This window comes from Elephas maximus, chromosome 8, assembly GCF_024166365.1.
Source record: "Elephas maximus indicus isolate mEleMax1 chromosome 8, mEleMax1 primary haplotype, whole genome shotgun sequence".
NCBI lineage: Eukaryota > Metazoa > Chordata > Mammalia > Proboscidea > Elephantidae > Elephas > Elephas maximus.
Window position 1 is genome coordinate 57,958,772 of NC_064826.1, and position 20,410 is coordinate 57,979,181.

The 20,410-nt window shown below is 35.8% G+C and overlaps 1 protein-coding gene across 2 annotated transcripts in view; it reads left to right on the forward strand.

Annotated features, from left to right (window-relative positions):
- The window catches only part of DBF4 (DBF4 zinc finger), a 28,711-nt gene extending 13,893 nt beyond the window's left edge, over window positions 1-14,818 (forward strand). For both annotated transcript variants that reach the window (XM_049893953.1, XM_049893954.1), the window contains exons 7-12: window positions 1,062-1,092; window positions 1,862-1,907; window positions 3,507-3,635; window positions 4,104-4,218; window positions 10,164-10,288; window positions 12,281-14,818. In XM_049893953.1, coding sequence (XP_049749910.1) covers window positions 1,062-1,092; window positions 1,862-1,907; window positions 3,507-3,635; window positions 4,104-4,218; window positions 10,164-10,288; window positions 12,281-13,271 — 1,437 coding nt within the window. In that variant the 3' untranslated portion in view covers window positions 13,272-14,818. The remainder of the gene's footprint in view (window positions 1-1,061; window positions 1,093-1,861; window positions 1,908-3,506; window positions 3,636-4,103; window positions 4,219-10,163; window positions 10,289-12,280) is intronic.
- Window positions 14,819-20,410: the final 5,592 nt, after the last annotated feature.

Sequence of the window (20,410 nt, forward strand, 5' to 3'; positions counted from 1 at the left end):
TAAGGCTATTTTTTTTTTTGAAGTGAGTAAAATATTAATTTTAAATAGATTGTGAAAGGCTATGTATGCATATTGTAAATTCCATAGCAACTGCTAAGCAAAACATATCAATCAAACAAAAAAATAGGGGTAAAGAGCCAATAGATAAATTTTCAAATAATCCAAAAAAAGCCAGGAAAGGGGGAAATGGAGGAATAAAAAACAGAGGGCATCAACAGAAATTTAATAGTAAATTGGCAGGTCTAAAGCCAACCATTTTAACAGTTGCATTAAGTATAAAGCAATTAAACATACCAATGAAAAGAGATTGCCAAACTTAAAAAAAGACAAATACTATACAAGAAACTCATTTTAATGTAAAGACTAAATATGTTAAAGGTAGAAGGATATAAAAAGATAAAGTATGCAAACACCAATCAAAAGAAAGCTGGACTGTCTATATTAATATCAGACAAAGGAGATTTCAGAATAAGGAATATTACCAGGGACTGAGAGGGGCCTTAGGAAACCCTGGTGGCATAGTGGTTAAGAGCTATGGTTGCTAACAAAAAGGTCGGCAGTTCAAATCCACCAGGCACTCCTTGGAGACTATATGGGGCAGTTCTACTCTGTCCTACAGGGTCACTGTGAGTCTGAATCGACTTGACGGCAACGGGTTTGGTTTTTGGGGGTTGGAGAGGGACCTTACACGATGATAAGAGTCAATTTACCAAGAAGATAAAAGAATACTAAATGTGTACACACCTGATAGCAAGCTTCAAAATACATGAATCAAAAACTGATAAAACTGAAAGGAAAAGGAGAGAAATCACAACTATGTACACATATATATGTATGTATGTATATGTATATGTATTTATGATAGTTTAATTTCTTTGGTTGAGTTGATTTTTAAAAACAAATGTTTTTTTCCATAAAACTTAAGTAATCTGTGCTTATATAGCATTTTTTCTATAAAATTGTTTTTATCTTGAGGATATTGAAATTGCAGTTGCTGTTAGACATTATACTTTCAAACCAAGTATGTTCACTAAATCTTTATTTTTGCTTTTTGTTTAAAGGGGAAAAGAGTCTGTACTCAGAAAACAAAAAGTAAGTATTTTGATAGCCTTAAACATGTTTGGTTTGCTTTTAGAAAATAGAACAAATCCTATAAATCATAAAAAATCCTGTAAAGAAACCTTGTAAGTGATTTATTCAGAGGTTCTTAACCTTCTTCTGTAACATGGATGACCCCTGTGGCAGTCAGGTGAAGTTTGTGGACCCCTCCTCAGAATAAGGTTTTAAAAAGCATACAGGAAAATCACTGAATTACCAAGAAAACCAATTACCAAAATGTGGTTATAATATTTTTTGTTATTATATATAGTGATATAGATGCTTCTTTATCACCACATTAAAAACAAGTTCTAGCAGTGATTCTGATTGTTACTGTAATTTTGAAGCGATGAGCATATTGATGCTTTGAGATATTTGCAATAATGAATATAATATGAAAATGTCTATTGATATCACAGTTACAGGTGCTGCTGATACTAATGTGATTTGTTGATTATATTCATATCTAGGGAAATGTTAAATTTCAGTTAGTGGCTAGTGAAAATAAAGGTGGAATTGTTTTCCTATTTGAGTTAATAGATCATCCTCCATTCTATGAAGGCTCCGTTCAGTTTAAGAATCTCAAAATATAAAGCGCTCTTGTTATTTTTGGAATTGGGTGATACTAGAAAATACTTGCCCTGAGGCTTAAAATTTTGAAATGGATACTTGTAAGTTGTTTTCTTGACTAGAGTATTTTTAAAAATAAAATAAGAATCCTGTGTTTACAAGTACTTAATATTTTATTTTGTATTTTTTTAAGCAGGTAGACTGAAAAAGCCTTTTGTAAAGGTGGAAGATATGTGCCAGTAAGTATAAGTCTCATCTGTACAATTCCAGTACAATACTAAAAGGGAAACTTTCCTAACTAATTAAAGTAGCTCATAAAAGTACCTAACAGTAAGTTAGGTACTTTTATGAGCTAATTAGGTACCTTTATGCTAGATTTGGAGCCTTGGTAGTACAGTGGTAAAGAATTTGGCTGCTCACCTCTTTAGACAAAGATTAGACTGAGCATTTTTTTTTTTTTTTTTTTATAAGACATAAAATGATACTGGTGAGGAGTGTGCTTCTTAGCTCAAGTAGACACATGAGACTGTGTGGACAGCTCCTGTCTGGAGGTAGATGAGAAGGCAGAGGGGGACAGGAGCTGGCTGAATAGACATGGGAAATACAGGGTGGAGAGAAGGCATGTGCTGTCACATTGTAGGGAGAATAACTAGGGTCACATAACTGTGTATGTAATTTTTTGTGAGAAACTGACTTCAGTTGTAAACTTGCACTTAAAGCACAATTAAAAAACAAAAAAAAAGAATTCAGCTGCCAACCAAAAGGTTGGTAGTTTGAATCTACCGGCAGCTCCTTTTGGAAACCCTATGGGGCAATTTCACTCTGTCCTGTAGGCTTGCTATGAGTCAGAAACGACTCGACGGCAATGGGTTAGGTTTGGTTTTTGGATGCTAGATCTATATTAATGTTCCTGTGGTACAAGTTACAGAAAGTAAAAAAAGTAGCATTAATTAATTTGGGCTCAAGGAACAGATTTAGTTTTAGTATGCTGTAGACAGTATTTCTTTGAAATACCTGCTTCAGAGAAATAATGGAAGCAACTCATTTTTTAGTATCTATCTCAAATAACCATTTTCTGGCTTAATGCAATACCATACAATTTAGAACTACTACTATAGGGTTGCTATGAGTTGGAATCGACTCGACGGCAGTGGACTTAAAGATTGCTCCCACCTTTGTGAAAAATAAATTGTTAGGTATTACTTGTAAATACAAGGAGCCCTGATGGCACAGTGGTTAAGTGCTCGGCTGCTAACCAAAAGGTCTGCGGCTTGAACCCACCCAGCAGCTCGGTGAGTGGAAGACCTGGCAATCTGCTTCTTTAAAGATGTAAAAGATGTAAGGATGTAAAAATTCCATGGGGCAGTTCTACTCTGTCACATGGGAACACTGTAAGTCAGAATCTACTCAATATCACCCAACAATTTAGAAATACAAAATCTGAATATAGCATCTAATTTGGTAGTTTTCCAAAACTATATCACTCTGAAAGATATATTTGTAGGACAATCTTAATGAAGAATATAGATATAAATAAAATAGTTTTACATGGGAAAAATAAAATAACTCTTTCCACTTTCTCAATTAGACATTTTAAACATGTGTGGCTAATTCTTTTGGGTACTACTGAAGTGCCAAAGATGTGTTGAATGCTTTTTTTAAGAAATGTGTTATTGTGAACAAAAATGCAATTCAAAATCAGACCTAGAAATTGGCTCCTAGAAGGTAAGCCAAACTGATTTCTGTTGATTATTTCAGACTCCAGTTGAATTATATAACTAAGACTTGTTTACTTTCATCATAGAGAATCTCATGTATTTGTGTTGTTATTGTTTTAGATTTTATAGGCCGTTTTATCTTCAGTTGACCAACATGCCTTTTATAAATTATTCTGTCCAGAAGCCCTGCAGTCCATTTGATGTGGATAAGCCATCTAGCATCCAAAAGCAAACTCAAGTTAAACTAAGGTTGGTTTGAATCTTTCAGAAGAAATATTCAGAATATCATCTCAAGTAATTTTTTTTTTTTTTTTTTTTAAGCAAGCGTTTACAATAACATATTTTACACCATGGTGTTGTGTGTGTGTGGCTGTGTATCTGTCCCCAATCACTATTATGGTTAATTTTCCTCTTGTGTATTTTATATTTTTATCGCCCTATGCAAGATTTGAAAGCTGAATCTGTTTTAAGTGTGTCAAGTTTGGGCACTTTAGATGTAGGGGAAGGTACTTGATGATAATAATGTGTTGTTTCTCTTAAGATATCTGAAATATTCTCCAGATATCTTTAAAATTCTTTAAATTTTAAGAATTTACATTCATTAAAGGTATTTGCTAATACAAATCTCTAGTCAAATTACTGGGTGATTCTATAAATTTTACCAAGTATCCCTCATGTTAAGTAGTTAATTCTTTTACCATGTATTTCTGTTGCCAGAATCCAAACAGATGGTGATAAACAAGATGGAACCCCAATTCAGCTCCATTTGAAAGAGAAAAAAAAGAAAGGATATTGCGAATGTTGCTTACAGAAATATGAAGACCTTGAAACTGTAAATGTGATTTTATATTTCGGGGGCTGATGTTTCTAAAACCATGAATAGTATTTCCTGTTTAAATTTAGTTTAGTCTTCTGATTGTGGCTTATAATTTGATAATTATAAGTAGTTTTCATTTGATAGAAATATTTAAAAATTTAAGAACCGTACTATATACCAGTCATTTCTCTGCACGAACAGCATTGAGCAAATGAAATCAATTCCTTGTCCTCATGAAGACTGCAGTCTATGGAAGGGGGCAGAAAGGTGACCACAGGACAAAAACATAAAGTACATGTAGAGAATGTTACATAATTGCTATGAAAAAACATAAACCAGGAATGGAGATGTTGCTGTTTGTTTAGACTAGACAAGGAATACCTAACTGATAAGGTACCATTGGACTTGGAGACCTGGAAGAAGTGAGATTACCAGACTTATGAATATCTGAGGAAGCAGCATTCCAGGCAGAGGTAACAGCAAGTGCAAAAGCCTTAAGTTAAAGTGAGTGATGGGATCAAAGAACAGATAATGGACCCCTGGTAGTGACAGAAATGATGAGACATGGCCAGACTGTTATTTGTTTTAAAGGTGGGGCTAAGAGGATTTGCCAGTGAATTGGATGTGGGGAATGACAGAAATCATGAGTCAAGAATGTCTCTAGAACAGGCCTGAGCAGGTTTGTCATTTACTAAAGAGAGGAGAAGAATTGAAGAAATTGGAGACAATTCTTTGAGGGAGCAGAAAGAGAAATACAATAGTTGAAAGGGGATCAAGAGAAAAAAGTTTTAAAGATAAGAGCTACTAGGGTTTGTAAGCTAATTAAAAGCAAGATTCATGCTGCCTGGGTTTGAATCCTGGTTTCCTGTCTCTGTGACCCTGGGTAGTACCTGGCACTTAATAAGTTTTTAATAAATGTTAGCTGTTCTTTGGATTATTAATATTTAAAATAGTAGAGATGTTTCTTGTGGTGTTTCATTTTGGTGGAAGATGGTGGGAAAGCTAAGAAGAAGGAGAAATATTTTAAAATACCTGATTCATAAACTATCTGTGTCTTCAGGCTCTTAATTGAAGTTTGATAACCCAAAAGATATTAGTACTTTTTTTGTTTTGCTTGTATAATAAAGAAAAAAAAGAAATATGAGTAACAGTTAATTGATTTTAATTCAGAAGCTAAAATATCTCAGAAATATTTTCTCTTCTCAAAATCACTTTGAAAATTGAAATTATAGATTGGTCCTGAAATACTATTTTGCTGTTACAGCAACAGGCAGTTTAGAATGGATGTTTTCCTAAGTATTAGTTTTCTGATCCTCATTTGATGCACAGAAAGTGTTTGGGATAAAAAAGAAAGTCTGGGCCACTTGTTGCCACAGAAGGGAAAATTAGGAAAACTAGACATTGAGATTGGTATTTAAAAAATGTTTTTAATAGATTTCACTTACATGTACATTTTTACACTAAGAATGAATAAAATATTGTTTATTTAATCTTAACATATCACAATGGTTTTTGGTTCTACCTGTAATCAGTGCATTTATTTAAGAACTATATTCGAATACTGGAAATAAAGCAACAAGAATGCAGCTATATCTTGTGATCTGGCAGAGAATATAGATATCAAACATTTATTTGCAAGTGTGATGATTGTCAAAAAAGTGGAAATACAAGGTGCAGTGGTAATAATGAGGTTTCTAAATCTAGAATAGGGGTCATAGAAGGCCCAACTAAGGAAGTGACATTTAAATAAAATGGATGAGTAAGAACAAGGTGAAGGTAGAAGGGAACAACACAAAAGTCATTCAAAAATGTGAATAAATTGAATCCAAAGTATAGATTTGGTTTTTTAAAAATTTTAATCATTTTTCATTTGTTTAACAGTGCTGGACATATATAATTTATATATGGTGAATTATTTTGAAAGTAAGGTTATAAGTATTCCAGAATGTTGTGTGGACCTTTTTGTGACCAGTGGAGAATTTAGTTTTTAGAAATACAATCATCAAAACTTAGAATTATGTAACATTAGGGAAATAGAAATGAGGTTTTCCATGGTCACCTTGATACAAGCTTCCAGATATAATTCACTGATAAGCAAATGACAAATGACAGGATCTAGCTTGGAGATCTCACCTATTCAGAGAGAACTTTATTTCCTGTGAGTCTTATCCCAGTGAACTGCGGACTTCTTTACTTTTGTTCTTGACCGCTCTTAAGATTGAGAATAACTTCTGTACTTTCTATTATGTTGTGTTGCTAGGTGCCCCCAAGTCAATTTGAACTCATAGCAACCCTGTGTACCACAGAATGAAACACTGCCCAGTCCTGCGCCATCCTTAAAATCATTGTTATGCTTGAGCCCACTGTTGCAGCCACTGTGTCAGTACAACTCATTGAGGGTCTTCCTCCTTTCCACTGACCCTGTACTTTCCAAGCATGATGTCCTTCTCCAGGGACTGATCCCTCCTGATAACATGTCCAAAGTATGTGAGACCTAGTCTTGCCATCCTTGCTTCCAAGGAGCACTCTGGTCATATTTCTTCCAGAATAGATTTGTTCATTCTTTTGGCAGTCCGTGGTATAGTCAGTACTCTTCGCCAACACCACAATTCAAAGGTGTCAATTCTTCTTTAGACTTCCTTATTCATTGTCCAGCTTTCACATGCATATGATGGGATTGAAAATACAATGGCTTGGGTCAGGCACAACTTAGTCTTCAAGATGACATCTTTGCTTTTCAACACTCTAAAGAGGTCCTTTGCAGCAGATTGGCCCAATGCAATGCATCTTTTGATTTCTTGACTGCTGCTTCCATGGCTGTTGATTGTGGACCCAAGTAAAATGAAATTCTTGACAACTTCAATCTTTTCTCCATTTATCATGATGTTGCTTATTGGTCCAGTTGTGCAGATTTTTGTTTTCCTTATGTTGAGGTTTAATCCATACTGAAGTCTGTGGTCTTTGATCTTCATCAGTAAGTGCTTCAAGCCCTCTTCACTTTCAGCGAGCAAGGTTGTGTCATCTGCATAACGCAGGTTGTTAATGAGTCTTCCTTCAATCTTGATGCCTCATTCTACTTCATATAGTCCAGCTTCTCAGATTATTTGCTCAGCATACAAATTGAATAGGTATGGTGAAAGGATACAACCCTGATGCACAGCTTTCCTGACTTAAAACCATGCAGTATCCCCTTGTTATATCCGAACAGCTGCTTCTTGATCTATATACAGGCTCCTCATGAGTACAATTAAGTGTTCTGGAATTCCCATCCTTCACAACGTTATCCATAATTTGTTATGATCCCCATAGTCGAATACCTTTGCGTAGCCAATAAAACACAGGTAAACATCCTTCTGGTATTCTCTGCTTTCAGCCAGGATCCATCTGACATCAGCAATGATATCCCTGGTTCCACATCCACTTCTGAAACCGGCCTGAATTTCTGGCAGTTCCTGTTGATATACTGCTGCAGCTGCTTTTGAATGATCTTCTGCAAAATTTTGCTTGCGTGTGATATTAACGATATTGTTCGATAATTTCTGCGTTCAGTCGGATCCCCTTTCTTGGGAATAGGCATAAATATGGATCTCTTCCAGTTCGTTGGCCAGGTAGCTGTCTTCCAGATTTCTTGGCATAGATGAGTGAGCACTCCCAGAGCTACATCCATTTGTTGAAACATCTCAATTGATATTCCATCAGTTCCTGGAGCCTTATTTTTCGCCAGTGCCTTTGGTGCAGCTTGGACTTCTTCCTTCAGTACCGTCCGGTTCTGATATGCTGCCTCTTGAAATGGCTGAACGTTGACTAATTCTTTTCGGTATAATGACTCTGTGTATTTCTTCTATCTTCTTTTGATGCTTCCTGTGTCATTTAATGTTTTCCCCATAGAGTCCTTCAGTATTGCAATTCGAGGCTTGAATTTTTTCTTTAGTTCTTTTAGCTTGAGAAACGCTGAGCATATTCTTCTGTTTTGGTTTTCTATCTCCAGCTCTTTGCACGTTATTATAATACTTCGCTTTTTCTTCTCGAGTCGCCCTTTGAAATCTTCTGTTCAGTTTTTACTTCATCATTTCTTCCTTTTGCTTTAGCTGCTTGACATTCGAGAGCAAGTTTCAGAGTCTCCTCTGACAGCCATCTTGGTCTTCTTTCCTGTCTTTTCAGTGACCTCTTGCTTTCTTCATGTATGATGTCCTTGATGTCATTCCACAACTCATCTGGTCTTCTACCATTAGTGTTCAATGCATCAAATCTATTCTTGAGGTGATTCTAAATTCAGGTGGGATATACTCAAGGTCCTACTTTGGCTCTCGTGGATTTGCTCTGATTTTTTTCATTTTCAACTTGAACTTGCATGTGAGCAACTGATGATCTGTTCCATAGTTGGCCCCTGGCCTTGTTCTGACTGATGATATTGAGCTTTTCCATTGTCTTATTCCACAGATGTAGTTGATTTGATTCCTATGTATTCTGTCTGGTGAGGTCTATGTGTATGGTCACCATTTATGCTGGTGAAAAAAGGTATTTGCAATGAAGAAGTCATTGGTCTTGCAAAATTCTATCATGTGATCTCCGGCCTTGTTTCTGTCACCAAGGCCATATTTTCCAACTACTGATCCTCCTCCTTTGTTTTCAACTTCCGCATTCCAGTCACCAGTAATTATCAATGCATCCTGATTGCTTATTCGACAACCTCAGACTGCAGAAGCTGATAAAAATCTTCAGTTTCTTCATCTTTGGCCTTAGTGGTTGGTTTGTAAATTTGAATAATGGTCCTATTAACTGGTCTTCCTTGTAGGCTTATGGATATTGTCCTATCACTGACAGCGTTGCACTTTAAGGTAGATCTTGAAATGTTCTTTCTGGTGATGAATGCAACACCATACCTCTTCAGGTTATCATTCCTGGCATAGAAGACTATATGATTGTCTGATTTAAAATGGCCAGTACCAGTCCATATCAGGTCACTAATGCCTAGGATATCGATGTTTATGTGTTCCATTTCATTTTTGATGATTCCAGTTTTCCTAGATTCATACTTCATACATTCCACGTTCCAATTGTTAATAGATATTTGCAGCTGTTTCTTCTCATTTTGAGTCATGCCACATCAGCAAATGAAGGTCCTGAAGGCTTTACTCCATCCACATATTTAAGGTCGGCTCTACTTTTTTTTCTACTTTGAGGAGGCAGCTCTTCCCTAGTCATCTTCTGAGTGCCTTCCAACCTGGGGGGCTCATCCTCCAACACTACATCAGACAATGTTCCGCTGCTGTTCTTAAGGTTTTCACTGGCTAATGCTTTTCAGAAGTAGACTGCCAGGTCTTAGTCTGGAAACTCAACTGAAACCTGTCTTCCATGGGTGACCCTGCTGGTATCTGAATACCGGTGGCATAGCTTCCAGCATCATAGCAACATGCAAGCCCCCACAGTATGACAAACTGACAGACATGTGGGGGTTTGTATTATGAAGAACATATTTGAGAATAAGCAATTAAGTGATTTCTATTATGAGCACTGGTTGAGATCCTTTATTTACTTATTCTTAAATTTGTTCTTCAATTAAGAATTTTTTCTTGTTTTTTAATACTTCACAGGATTCAGTGTAGTTTGCTTGTTTAGTCTACTATCTAGGTTCCTGTATGTTTTGGTTCTTGTGTATTAAATTATATTTCACTCACTTAATATTTTACTAGCTTTGCCCTACTTACTTAGTGGTAATTGTGTAAAGATAAAATATAGTAGTGGGAAAAATGCTTTCCAAAAATATTAGCACACTTTAAGTGCTAGATGTTACTGTTATTTTATTTCTTAGCATCCTTTAAAGTCAAGTAAAGGATATTTTCATTGCAATACTTATGGGAAACCTAATTTGGGGGGCATGAAAATGTTAGGAACTTGACCAAAAAGACATATATTGTTTTTTTTAAAATATAGTTGTATGTTTTTATGTTTTATTTTAGCATCTTCTATGTGAACAACACAGAAACTTTGCACAGAGCAACCAGTATCAAGTTGTTGATGATATCATATCTAAGTTAGTTTTTGACTTAGTGGAATGTGAAAGGGACACACCTAAAAAGAAAAGGTAATTTCGCAATATAAGTTTAAAGATTCACTAAAATATTTATTTATTAAGCTAAAAATAACAATTTGCATTCTTAGAAGGAGTATGTATTACCAGGATGTAAATATGGTTCAGAACTAATTATTTCCTCCCTCTTTGCCCCACCCCATGACCAAAAGTGCTTACTTTAGATTACTTTTAAGGTCTTTTTGACAATGTAGTTTAGAACAGAAGTCAGCAAACATGTTTTGTAAAGAGCCAGATAGTAAATATTTTAGGCTCTATGAGACATAGATCTCTGTTGCAACTATTGAATTTTGCCATTGCAGTGTGAAATAGCTACAAACAATATGTGGCTGTGTTCCAATAAAACTTCATTTAGAAAAATAGACAGCAGGCTGGATTTGGCTTGCAGGCTATAGTTTTTCAACCCCTGGTCTAGAATTATAAAGTTTGCCATCCACTTAGGCTAAAAAAGCTTATAAAATTTTTTGATAATCTTAAGGGGTTTTTAAAAACCTTTTGTCACTTGCCTCTAATTTCATAGTCTTTATATTTTCACTAAATATCTCTCCTTAAGCTTTTTTTTGCTATAAAACTTACTAAAGGTACTGACAGTACTTTTACATATGAGTAGATTGTCTTCAGTGTACAACTGCGCATTGACAAAATGGTACTGGTTAGATTATTCCCATAAATCCAAAATAAGAATGAAACGCTTTCATATGGCCTAGAGTTGCTGATAGCTGGCTACATTATTCAGTTCTTAATGTCTTTACATTAATCTTAAGACATAAAGATGATTAGAAAATGTGATACCAAAATACAGTTTTTGGAAAATAACTAGAAAGCTTTTTGGCTAGATCTAGGTAGAATAGTTTTTAAACCTTAGATTTCTGTAACATTCAGAATGGTTGTTCATGACTGATTTAATAAATAATATGGCATTTGGAGAGGAGGCATATTTCCAACTATTAAAACTATTCTGGCTACTATAAGAATTTTAAAATTCCTTAAAAACTGTCTTCAGCAAAATTCCAAAGTAGTATTTATATTCATAGGCTGGATTTTTCATAATCTCTTAATTATCCTTAATTTATTATCTGCACTGCTTTTACCCCTTTGGCAAGTCATCTAGACTTCTGTGGACTTAAGAGCAATGTTGGATTAGTGTTTTTACATCCCCTTCACCCCCATTTGTTCAAAGGAAATCATAAGTGAAAGTATAAACAGTATAAAAGGAACCATTCTGGTTGAAGACGTGGGTAGAGTTCTATATTTCTCATTGTTATCTTTGACATATGTAATATAAAATGTAATTGGTAAGCTGTTAACTTTCTTTCTATCCATATATAATCTAGGATTGTCTAATAGAAACTAGCATCCCAAGGATATCAAGATGCTCCAGGAAGAAAAGGGTTTCAGGTCAAATATTTGTGTGAAACTTAAGTATTACTAATTTTTCATCTTTAGAAGTATAGTTACTAAGTTTCCAACTTACCGTGATATTAAATATTTTATACTTAAATATAAATAAGAAATATTTCTGCCTTAATTCCTCCCCCAAATACTCATTCTTTATGTTACTATGTAAAATGAAGAGACAAGCATTAGTGTATATCAAAGCACAGAAATACATTATATTTCAAGATAATGAAAACAAAATTGGTAGCAGATCCCCATCACTTTACTGTCATCTTTCCTTGATTTACATGATTAAAATTAGTTTTAAACATCTAATCCAGTTATTGGTTACCTCTGTGAGGAAGGGGAAGAATGCACATGAGAAGGGAGTACCCTAGGGTTTTCAGTTACATGTGTAGTTTTATCACCTCAAAAATATCTAAAGTAAATTTGACAAAATATTAAGATTTCTGTACTTATGTAATGTTTTGTAAGCTAAATAAGTTTGTGAAATAGTTTAAAAGATAGTTTTGCTAATTTAATTTTTTTTTACTACTGAAATTTATTTTGATAACAATTATTTTTTTTCTCTTTTTTCCCTCTGTGAAGAATAAAATACAGTGTTGGATCCCTTTCTCCTCTTACTACAAATGTCCTGAAGAAGACCAAACCAAAAGAACAGCTAGAACTGCAACAAATTCCTCAGAAGAACTTCAGGGAAAATGATATTATACAGGCAGTCGAGCAGAGTTTGCTGTATAAAGAAACCCAGGAACCTGAACAAGAGCTTGTGCTTATTTCAGAACCTATCCCCTTCCCTTCAGATGAACCAAGAGAACTCAATGAGGAAAAGATGGATAAATGTTCCATATTAAATACAGCTGAAAATGACATTAAACAGAATTTTACACAGCTGCCTTCACATGAAAATAAACAAGAATGTATTTTTGATGTTTCTGAACATAAATTAATTGTAAATGAAAGTAACTTGGAAGAACTAAAGGTGAATCGCTGTCAATGTAGACTACAGACAACTATACAAGTTTCCAGTTTCAATAAGGATAATAGTGCATCTCAACTGAAACAAAAGTCAGATACTATCCTTTTTCCGGCAGAGGATCTGAAGGTAAAGGACCTTCACTCAATATTTGGTCATGATTCTGGTCTGATAGCAATGAACAGTTCACAAGAGCACCTGACAATTCAAGCAAAGACTCCATCCCATAACCCTCCTAGGGAATCCAGTGAATGCAACCTCAAGAATATGGATAGTGTACTTCCTGGTAAAATCCATCGGAAAGTGAAATTATTATTAGGAAGAAATAAAAAAGAAAATCTCGAACCAAATGTGGAATTAGATAAGAAAAGAACTGAATTTCTGATCACACAAGAAGAAAACAGAATTTGTAGTTCACCAGTTCAGTCTTTAGTGGACTTATTTCAGACTAGTGAAGAGAAATCAGAATTTTTGGGTTTCACAAGCTACCCTGAAAACAGTGGTACATGTGATGCTTTAGATATTTGGGAAGAAGAAAATTCAAATAGCTTGTTGTCAATGTTTTTTTCTTCCCCTTCAAATTCTACATTTACTGGCTTTTAGTCCTTAAAAATGTATACTTTTTAGAAGTGTAAGGATCATATTCTTTTGAAATTTTTATAAATATGTATAAAAATTCTTAGGATGTTCTTGCCAACTTTGTTTACAGAACCATATGTAAATATTAACAATAAAGGTCATGTTTGCATTTTCAATAGAATTGAATACCTATTATAGAAAAATTGCAGGACAAACTTCTGGCTCATTTTGTTTATTGTCTATTAAATAGAATCCTATGATAACATGACAATATTGCCTATGAAAACCTAAATTTCTTATGGAAAGGAAAAGGTTTTATATATTTGGTTGTGGAAATCATTATCAGAAACAGACACTTTTACATTGGTACTTTTCTTGTACAAATATAGCTTATATAAACTATATCTGTACAAACTAGATACAGTTTATATGAGCAATGTTTAAATTGAAGTTATGCAAATATACATCTAGTCCATGTTCTTACTGAAGTTGAATTTTTTAAGGTATTTATGCTGGTGGTAATTTTTTTTTTTTTCCCCTTAATTGGCCTCAGTTAGTCGTTTTGCCTGGCTTAGGTGAGCGAGGAAAAAAAAGTTGTGTCGAGCCCTTTACTCCATAATTCATGGAAGAAATCAACAGTGATAGTCTAGATACAGTATACTCTTTTATAAGAGGGTGACCTACTTGGCACTGAAGAGTTATTTGTAGAGGTAAATAGAATCCAGAAAGGAGTAACTTAATGAGATTACCGTACGGAATGTAATACCTTCCCCACTGTGCTTACCTTTTTTAGATAACGGAAATTTTTTCTTTACCCTCTGATTTGGTATCAGGAAATGAAAGAAAGAATGGCATCGAGCTCTAAATAGTTGTAGTTTTGAAATATATATGAGGGTTGCCTTCAATCTGGCACTGAACAATATGATAATTTGGAGGAAGAAAAATTCAAATAAAAGAAAAATATGAACTGTCTTTATAATAGAGGGTATAAGAGGCATTTGACTTTGCATGTATTCTTACAGAAGTATATAATTTACAACCAGTGGCAGTTTTTCACAGTAAAAATTGATGCCACTGAACACTATGTAAGTACCTTGTTGCTAAAAATTAAATTTGGTTAATAGTCTTGTTTGGCATCCTATATGGCTCTCAACATGATTTTATTTGTACATTTATTTTGACAGTATTAATGAAAAATACTAGCTTTTCAACATATTTATTGGTTATAAAATTATACCAGTACCTTAAATAGGATCAATGAAAGATCCTTTACAGTGCATACATGAAAACCTTATTTCCAATGTAAATTAATACTGTAGCATCTTCTGTTACAAGTGTATGTGTATGCATGTGAATCTGTCAGGTTTTACAGACATCCTTCTAAAAATCTACATGAAACTTGGAAAATTATTAATTTTTTTACTTCAATTTTTATCTCAATTCTCAAAAAAAAATGCAAATAATTAAAAGGTATTTAAACCTGCTCTATGATGCTTTGACTTGAGAGTGACAGTCTTCAATTTGCAGTGTTGCCATTTGTCAGCCCTCACAATTATTTAGAGTTGTGCCTTAGCTGCATTTAATACGTAGTACAAGGCTCAAGCTGAACTACTGTACTTTCTTAACCTTAATATTTTACACGATTTTTGAACTATTAGTTTGAATACTGGGCTTTTAAAAGACTCTAAGGGCTTTATAATGAGTACTGTACTCTTAAAAAAAGCTTAAATTTCAGTTTATTTGGAACAAGTCAATAAATAAACAAGTCAGGGCCATTACAGTTTGTGTCCTTTGTAGTATGCTGTTGGGCACCCAACCAAGGGGATGAGTGCAGGTACAGAGCCAGCCTGCAATCTGATCAAGTATTATGACATGTTTTTACAAGTTCCAACCAATAAGCTAGCCTTTCTGTATTAAGAAACAACATTATACACCTGTGCAGAATGGTGATTCTGCATATCTTAGATTAAAAAACAATTCAGGCCTTTACAAACCTTTTGCCATTAATTAGCATTTTTAAGGCAGTATTAGAGGGAAGAAGCCTCCTTAAAATCTCTTCCCCACACTCCCCAAAAAGCTGTAGGAAGAGCTCTGGACAATCAAATAATTTTGTCAGCAAAATGTAATGACACTTTCAATGCAAGAAAAATACATGTCAGCTTTGAACATTGTGGGAGAACAGCATGGGACTGGGGGAAAAAAGACTAAAAAAGAAACCGAAAACCAGGTTTAGACATACCTACTGAAGGATATCATCAATTCCTTAGAAAAGAACTTAAAATTCTTTGTAGTCCTTGTGTACTTGTTTATTTTACTTAGTTGTGATTAACTGTGAATCATAGTGTTAAGTCCAGTCAGTCATCTTCAGTACTTTTTGCTGACTTCCTCAAATCTCAAATAAATGATTAGGGCTACGTGAATCCTGTCAAATTATCAAATTTAATAAAACAGATCTGTAGAAGTTTCCCTTAAGAAAGCTTTGTTGTGGTTTGTGTTTTAAATTACTTCTCAGCATTTGACTGTCTGGATCATAAACTATGGATAACATCGTGAAGAATGGGAATTCCAGAACACTTAATTGCGCTCATGAGGAACCTGTACGTAGATCAAGAAGCAGTAGTTTGGACAGAACAAGGGGATAGTGTGTGGTTTAAGGTCAGGAAAAGTGCGCGTCAGGGTTGTATCCTTTCACCATACCTAGTCAATCTGTATTCTGAGCAAGTAATCCAAGAAGCTGTACTATATGAAGAACAGGGCTTCAGGATTGGAGGAAGACTCATTAACAACCTGTGATACGCAAATGAAACAACCTTGCTTGCTGAAAGCAAAGGACTTGTGCTTACTGATGAAGATCAAAGACTATAGCCGCCAGTATGGATTACACTTCAACATAAAGGAAACAAAAATTCTCAACTGGATCAATAAGCAACATGATAAATGAAGAAAAGATTGAAGTTGTCAAGGATTTCATTTTACTTGGATCCACAATAAATACCCATGGAATCAACAGTCAAATCAGCTGATGCATTGGGCAAATCTGCAAGAGACAAAGTATTAAAAAGCAAAGATGTCACCTTGAAGACTAAGGTGTGCTTGATCCAAGCCATGGTGATTTCAGTCACCTCATATGCGTGCTGGACAATGAATGAGAAAGACCAAAGAAGAATTGACGCCTTTGAATTATGGTGTTGGGGAAGAATATTTAATATACCACGGACTGCCAAAAGAATGAATAAATCTGTCTTAGAAGGAGTACAGCCAGAATACTCCTTAGAAGCATCGTCTCACATACTTTGGATATGTTATCAGGAGGGATCAGTACCTGAAGATGGACATCATGCTTGCTAAAGTAAAAGGTCAGTGAAAAAGAGGAAGACCCTTAACGAGATGGATTGACACGACAGCCAAAACAATGGGCTCAAGCATAACAACAATTGTGAGGATGGTGCAGGGTCAAGCAGTTTTTCGTTCTGTTGTGCACAGGGTCACTGTAAGTCGGAACAGACTTGATGGAACCTAACAAGAAAACAGCAAAAATTTGACTACAACTTCCAGTGTAAGTATGTATGTGTGTGTTACAGGATATAGTCTCTGGGTGGTACAAATGATTAAGCTCTGGCTGCTAACTGAAAGGTTAGAGGTTTGAATCTACCCAGAGGTACACTGAAAGAAAGGGTTGATGATCTACCTCAGAAAAATCAACCATTGAAAACACTATGGTGTACAGTTCTACCTTGACACATGTGGGGTAGCCATGAGTCAGACTTGAAGGCAGCTGGTGGTGGAATCTACCAATAAGTAAATTTTGAACATGAGAGAATTTTTAAAGGAAGAAAAAAAATATATGCAATATTTTAAAACTAATGTGTTTTACTAATGGTATTCAAACTTTCTGCTCACTAAAAATATTTTACAAAAAGTTAAATGTACCTGTATAAAGTAACTGGATAGCAAATTCTTTATACATGCTCATTAAAATTTTTTTAGTTAAAAAAATTTTTTTTTTTTTAGTTTAATACTGTGCAGAATGCTTTCTCAGGAATGCCTTTGGACCTCAGCTGACCCCCAAACCCAGAAACTTATTACCATTGAGTCAATTGTGCCTCAAAGCGACACTATAGGACAGAGTAGAACTGCCCCGTAGGGATTCCAAGGCTGTAATCTTTACTGAAGCAGACTGCCACATCTTTCTCCCTTGGAGTGGCTGGTTGGTTTGAACTGCCAACCTTTTAGTTAGCAGCTGAACGCTTAACCACTATGCCACCAGGGCTTCTTCAGCTGACCCCACGGGAATTTTCAGAGTTGTCCTAAGTTAGGTGAAGATAAGTCATTGCATGTGGGTCACTCCAGGAAGGGGCATGGCCATGGGACAATCCTTGAAGGAGATGACAGCTAAAAGGTACCTACTGTCAGTATTCCCAGCTGCTGGGCAACAAGTTCTTTAGTCAAAGGGGATCAATCAGGATCAATTGCAGCTACCAGGACGTAACTCCTTGCCAAGAAACCCAAAGTGGCCAGGTGGTAGTTGCAGTTGATAATTCAACAGGAGTTCTTGGATGGGATGCACAAATTCCAAATGAGTCCTCTGGATTATTTCCAGATTCTATTTCTGATCCTGGTATTTCAGTGTATTAATTATAATACCACCAATTTACTAATTGAATTATGTCCCTCCCCAAAAATGTGTTCTAAATCCTAACCCTTATACCTGTGGTTACAGTCCCATTTGGGAATGGGTTTCTTTGTTATGTTAATGAGGCAGTATTACTGTGGGGTATGTCAAGTCAGGAGCCCTGGTGGCACAGTGGTTAAGCACTCAGCTGCTAACTGAAAGGTCGGCAGGTCGAACTCACCCGCTGCTCCTCAGGAGAAAGACACAGCAGTTTGCTTCCATAAAGATTCACAGCCTTAGAAACCTAATGGGGCAATTCTGCTCTGTCCTACTGGGTCATTATGAGTTGGAATTGACTCGATGGCAGTGGGTTTAGTTTTGGTTTTTGTGTCTTAAATCAATCTCTTTTTGAGATATAAAAGCAGATTAAGCAAGCAAGCACAAATGGAGGGGAAGAAATCTGCCACATGATAACCAAAGTATCTAGTGTAAAAAGAGACAAGGATTTTAACCACAGAGGACAGGGTCTTGCTCTGCACAGGCACCCTGAATTCAGATTTCTAGTCTTCTAAATTGTGAGAACTTCAATGACTTCTTCATTACAAATAACTTTTTTCACCAACATAAACAGCGACCACACACATGGACCTTGCCAGATGGAATACACAGGAATCAAATCAACTACATCTGTGGAAAGAGACAATGGAAAACCTCAGTATCAGTGAGAACAAGGCAGGGGCTGCTGCAGAACAGACCATCAGTTGCTCATATGCAAGGTCAAGTTGAAACTGAAGAAAATCAGGAGGTTGACCGGAGCCAAAATACGACCTTGAGTATATCCCACCTGAATTTAGAGACCATCTCAAGAATAGATTTGACACACTGAACACTGATGTCAGAAGACCAGATGAGTTGTGGAATGACATCAAGGACATCATCCATGAAGAAAGCAAGAGGTCATTAAAAAGACAGGAAAGAAAGAAAAGACCAAAATAGATGTCAGAAGAGACTGTGAAACTTGCTCCTGAACGTCAAGTACCTAAAGCAAAAGGAAGAAATGATGAAGTAAAAGAGCTGAACAGAAGATTTCAAAGGGTGACTGGAGAAGACAAAGTATTATAATGACATGCGTAAAGAGCTGGAGATGGAAAACCAAAATGGAAGAACACGCTTAGCATTTCTCAATCTGAAAAAACTGAAGAAAAGATTCAAGCCTTGAGTTGCAACAGTGAAGGATTCCATGGGGAAATATTAAATGACGCAGGAAGCATCAGAAGAAGATAGAAGGAATACACAGAGTCATTATACCAAAAAAAAAATTGGTCGACGCTCACCTGTTTCAAGTAGTAGCATATAATCAGGGACCGATGGTACTGAAGGAAGAAGTCCAAGCTGCTCTGAAGGCACTGCTGAAAAACAAGGCTTCAGGAATTGGCGGAATATCAATTGAGATGTTTCAACAAATGGGTGCAGTGCTGGAAGCTCTGAGTTGTCTATGCCAAGAAATCTGGAAGACAGCTTCCTGGCCAACTGACTGGGAGAGATCTGTATTTATGCCTATTCCCAAGAAAGGTGATCCAACCAAATGTGGAAATTATCAAACAATATCATTAATATCACACACAAGTAAAATTTTACTGAAGATCATTTAAAAGCAGCTGCAGCGGTAGGTGTATTGACAGAGAACTGCCAGAAATTCAGGCCGGATTCAGAAGAAGACGTGGAAGCAGGGATATCTTTGCTGATGTCAGATGGATCCTGGCTGAAAGCAGAGAATACCAGAAAGATCTTTACCTGTGCTTTATTGACTATGCAAAGTTGACTGTGTGGATCATAACAAGTTATGGATAACGTTGGGAAGAATGGGAATTCTAGAACACTTAATTGTGCTCATGAGGAACTTGTACATAGATCAAGAGGCAGTTTGGACAGAACAAGGGGATACTGCATGGTTTAAAGTCAGGAAAAGTGTGCGTCAGGGTTGTATCCTTCCACCATACCTATTCAATCTGTATGCTGAGCGAATAATCTGAAAAACTAGACTGTATGAAGAAGAACTGGGCATTAGGATTGGAGGAAGACATATTAACCTGTGTTATGCAGATGACACAACCTTGCTCGCTGAAAGTGAAGAGGACTTGAAGCACTTACTGATGAAGATAAAGACTATAGCTTTCAGTTTGGATTACACCTCAACATAAAGAAAACAAAAACCCTCACAACTGGACCAATAAGCAACATCATGATAAACAGAGAAAAGATTGAAGTTGTCAAAGATTTCATTTTACTTGGATCCACAATCAATACTCATGGAAGCCACAGTCAAGAAATCAAAAGACGCACTCTGTTGGGGAAATACGGTGCCAAAGACCTCTTTAAAGTGCCGAAAAGGAAAGGTGTCACCTTGAAGACTAAGGTGCGCCTGACCCAAGCCATGGTATTTGCAATCCCATCATATGCTTGCAACAGCTGGACAGTGAATAAGAAAGACCGAAGAAGAATTGACAACTTTGATTTGTGGCGTTGGCGAAGAATATTGAATATACCATGG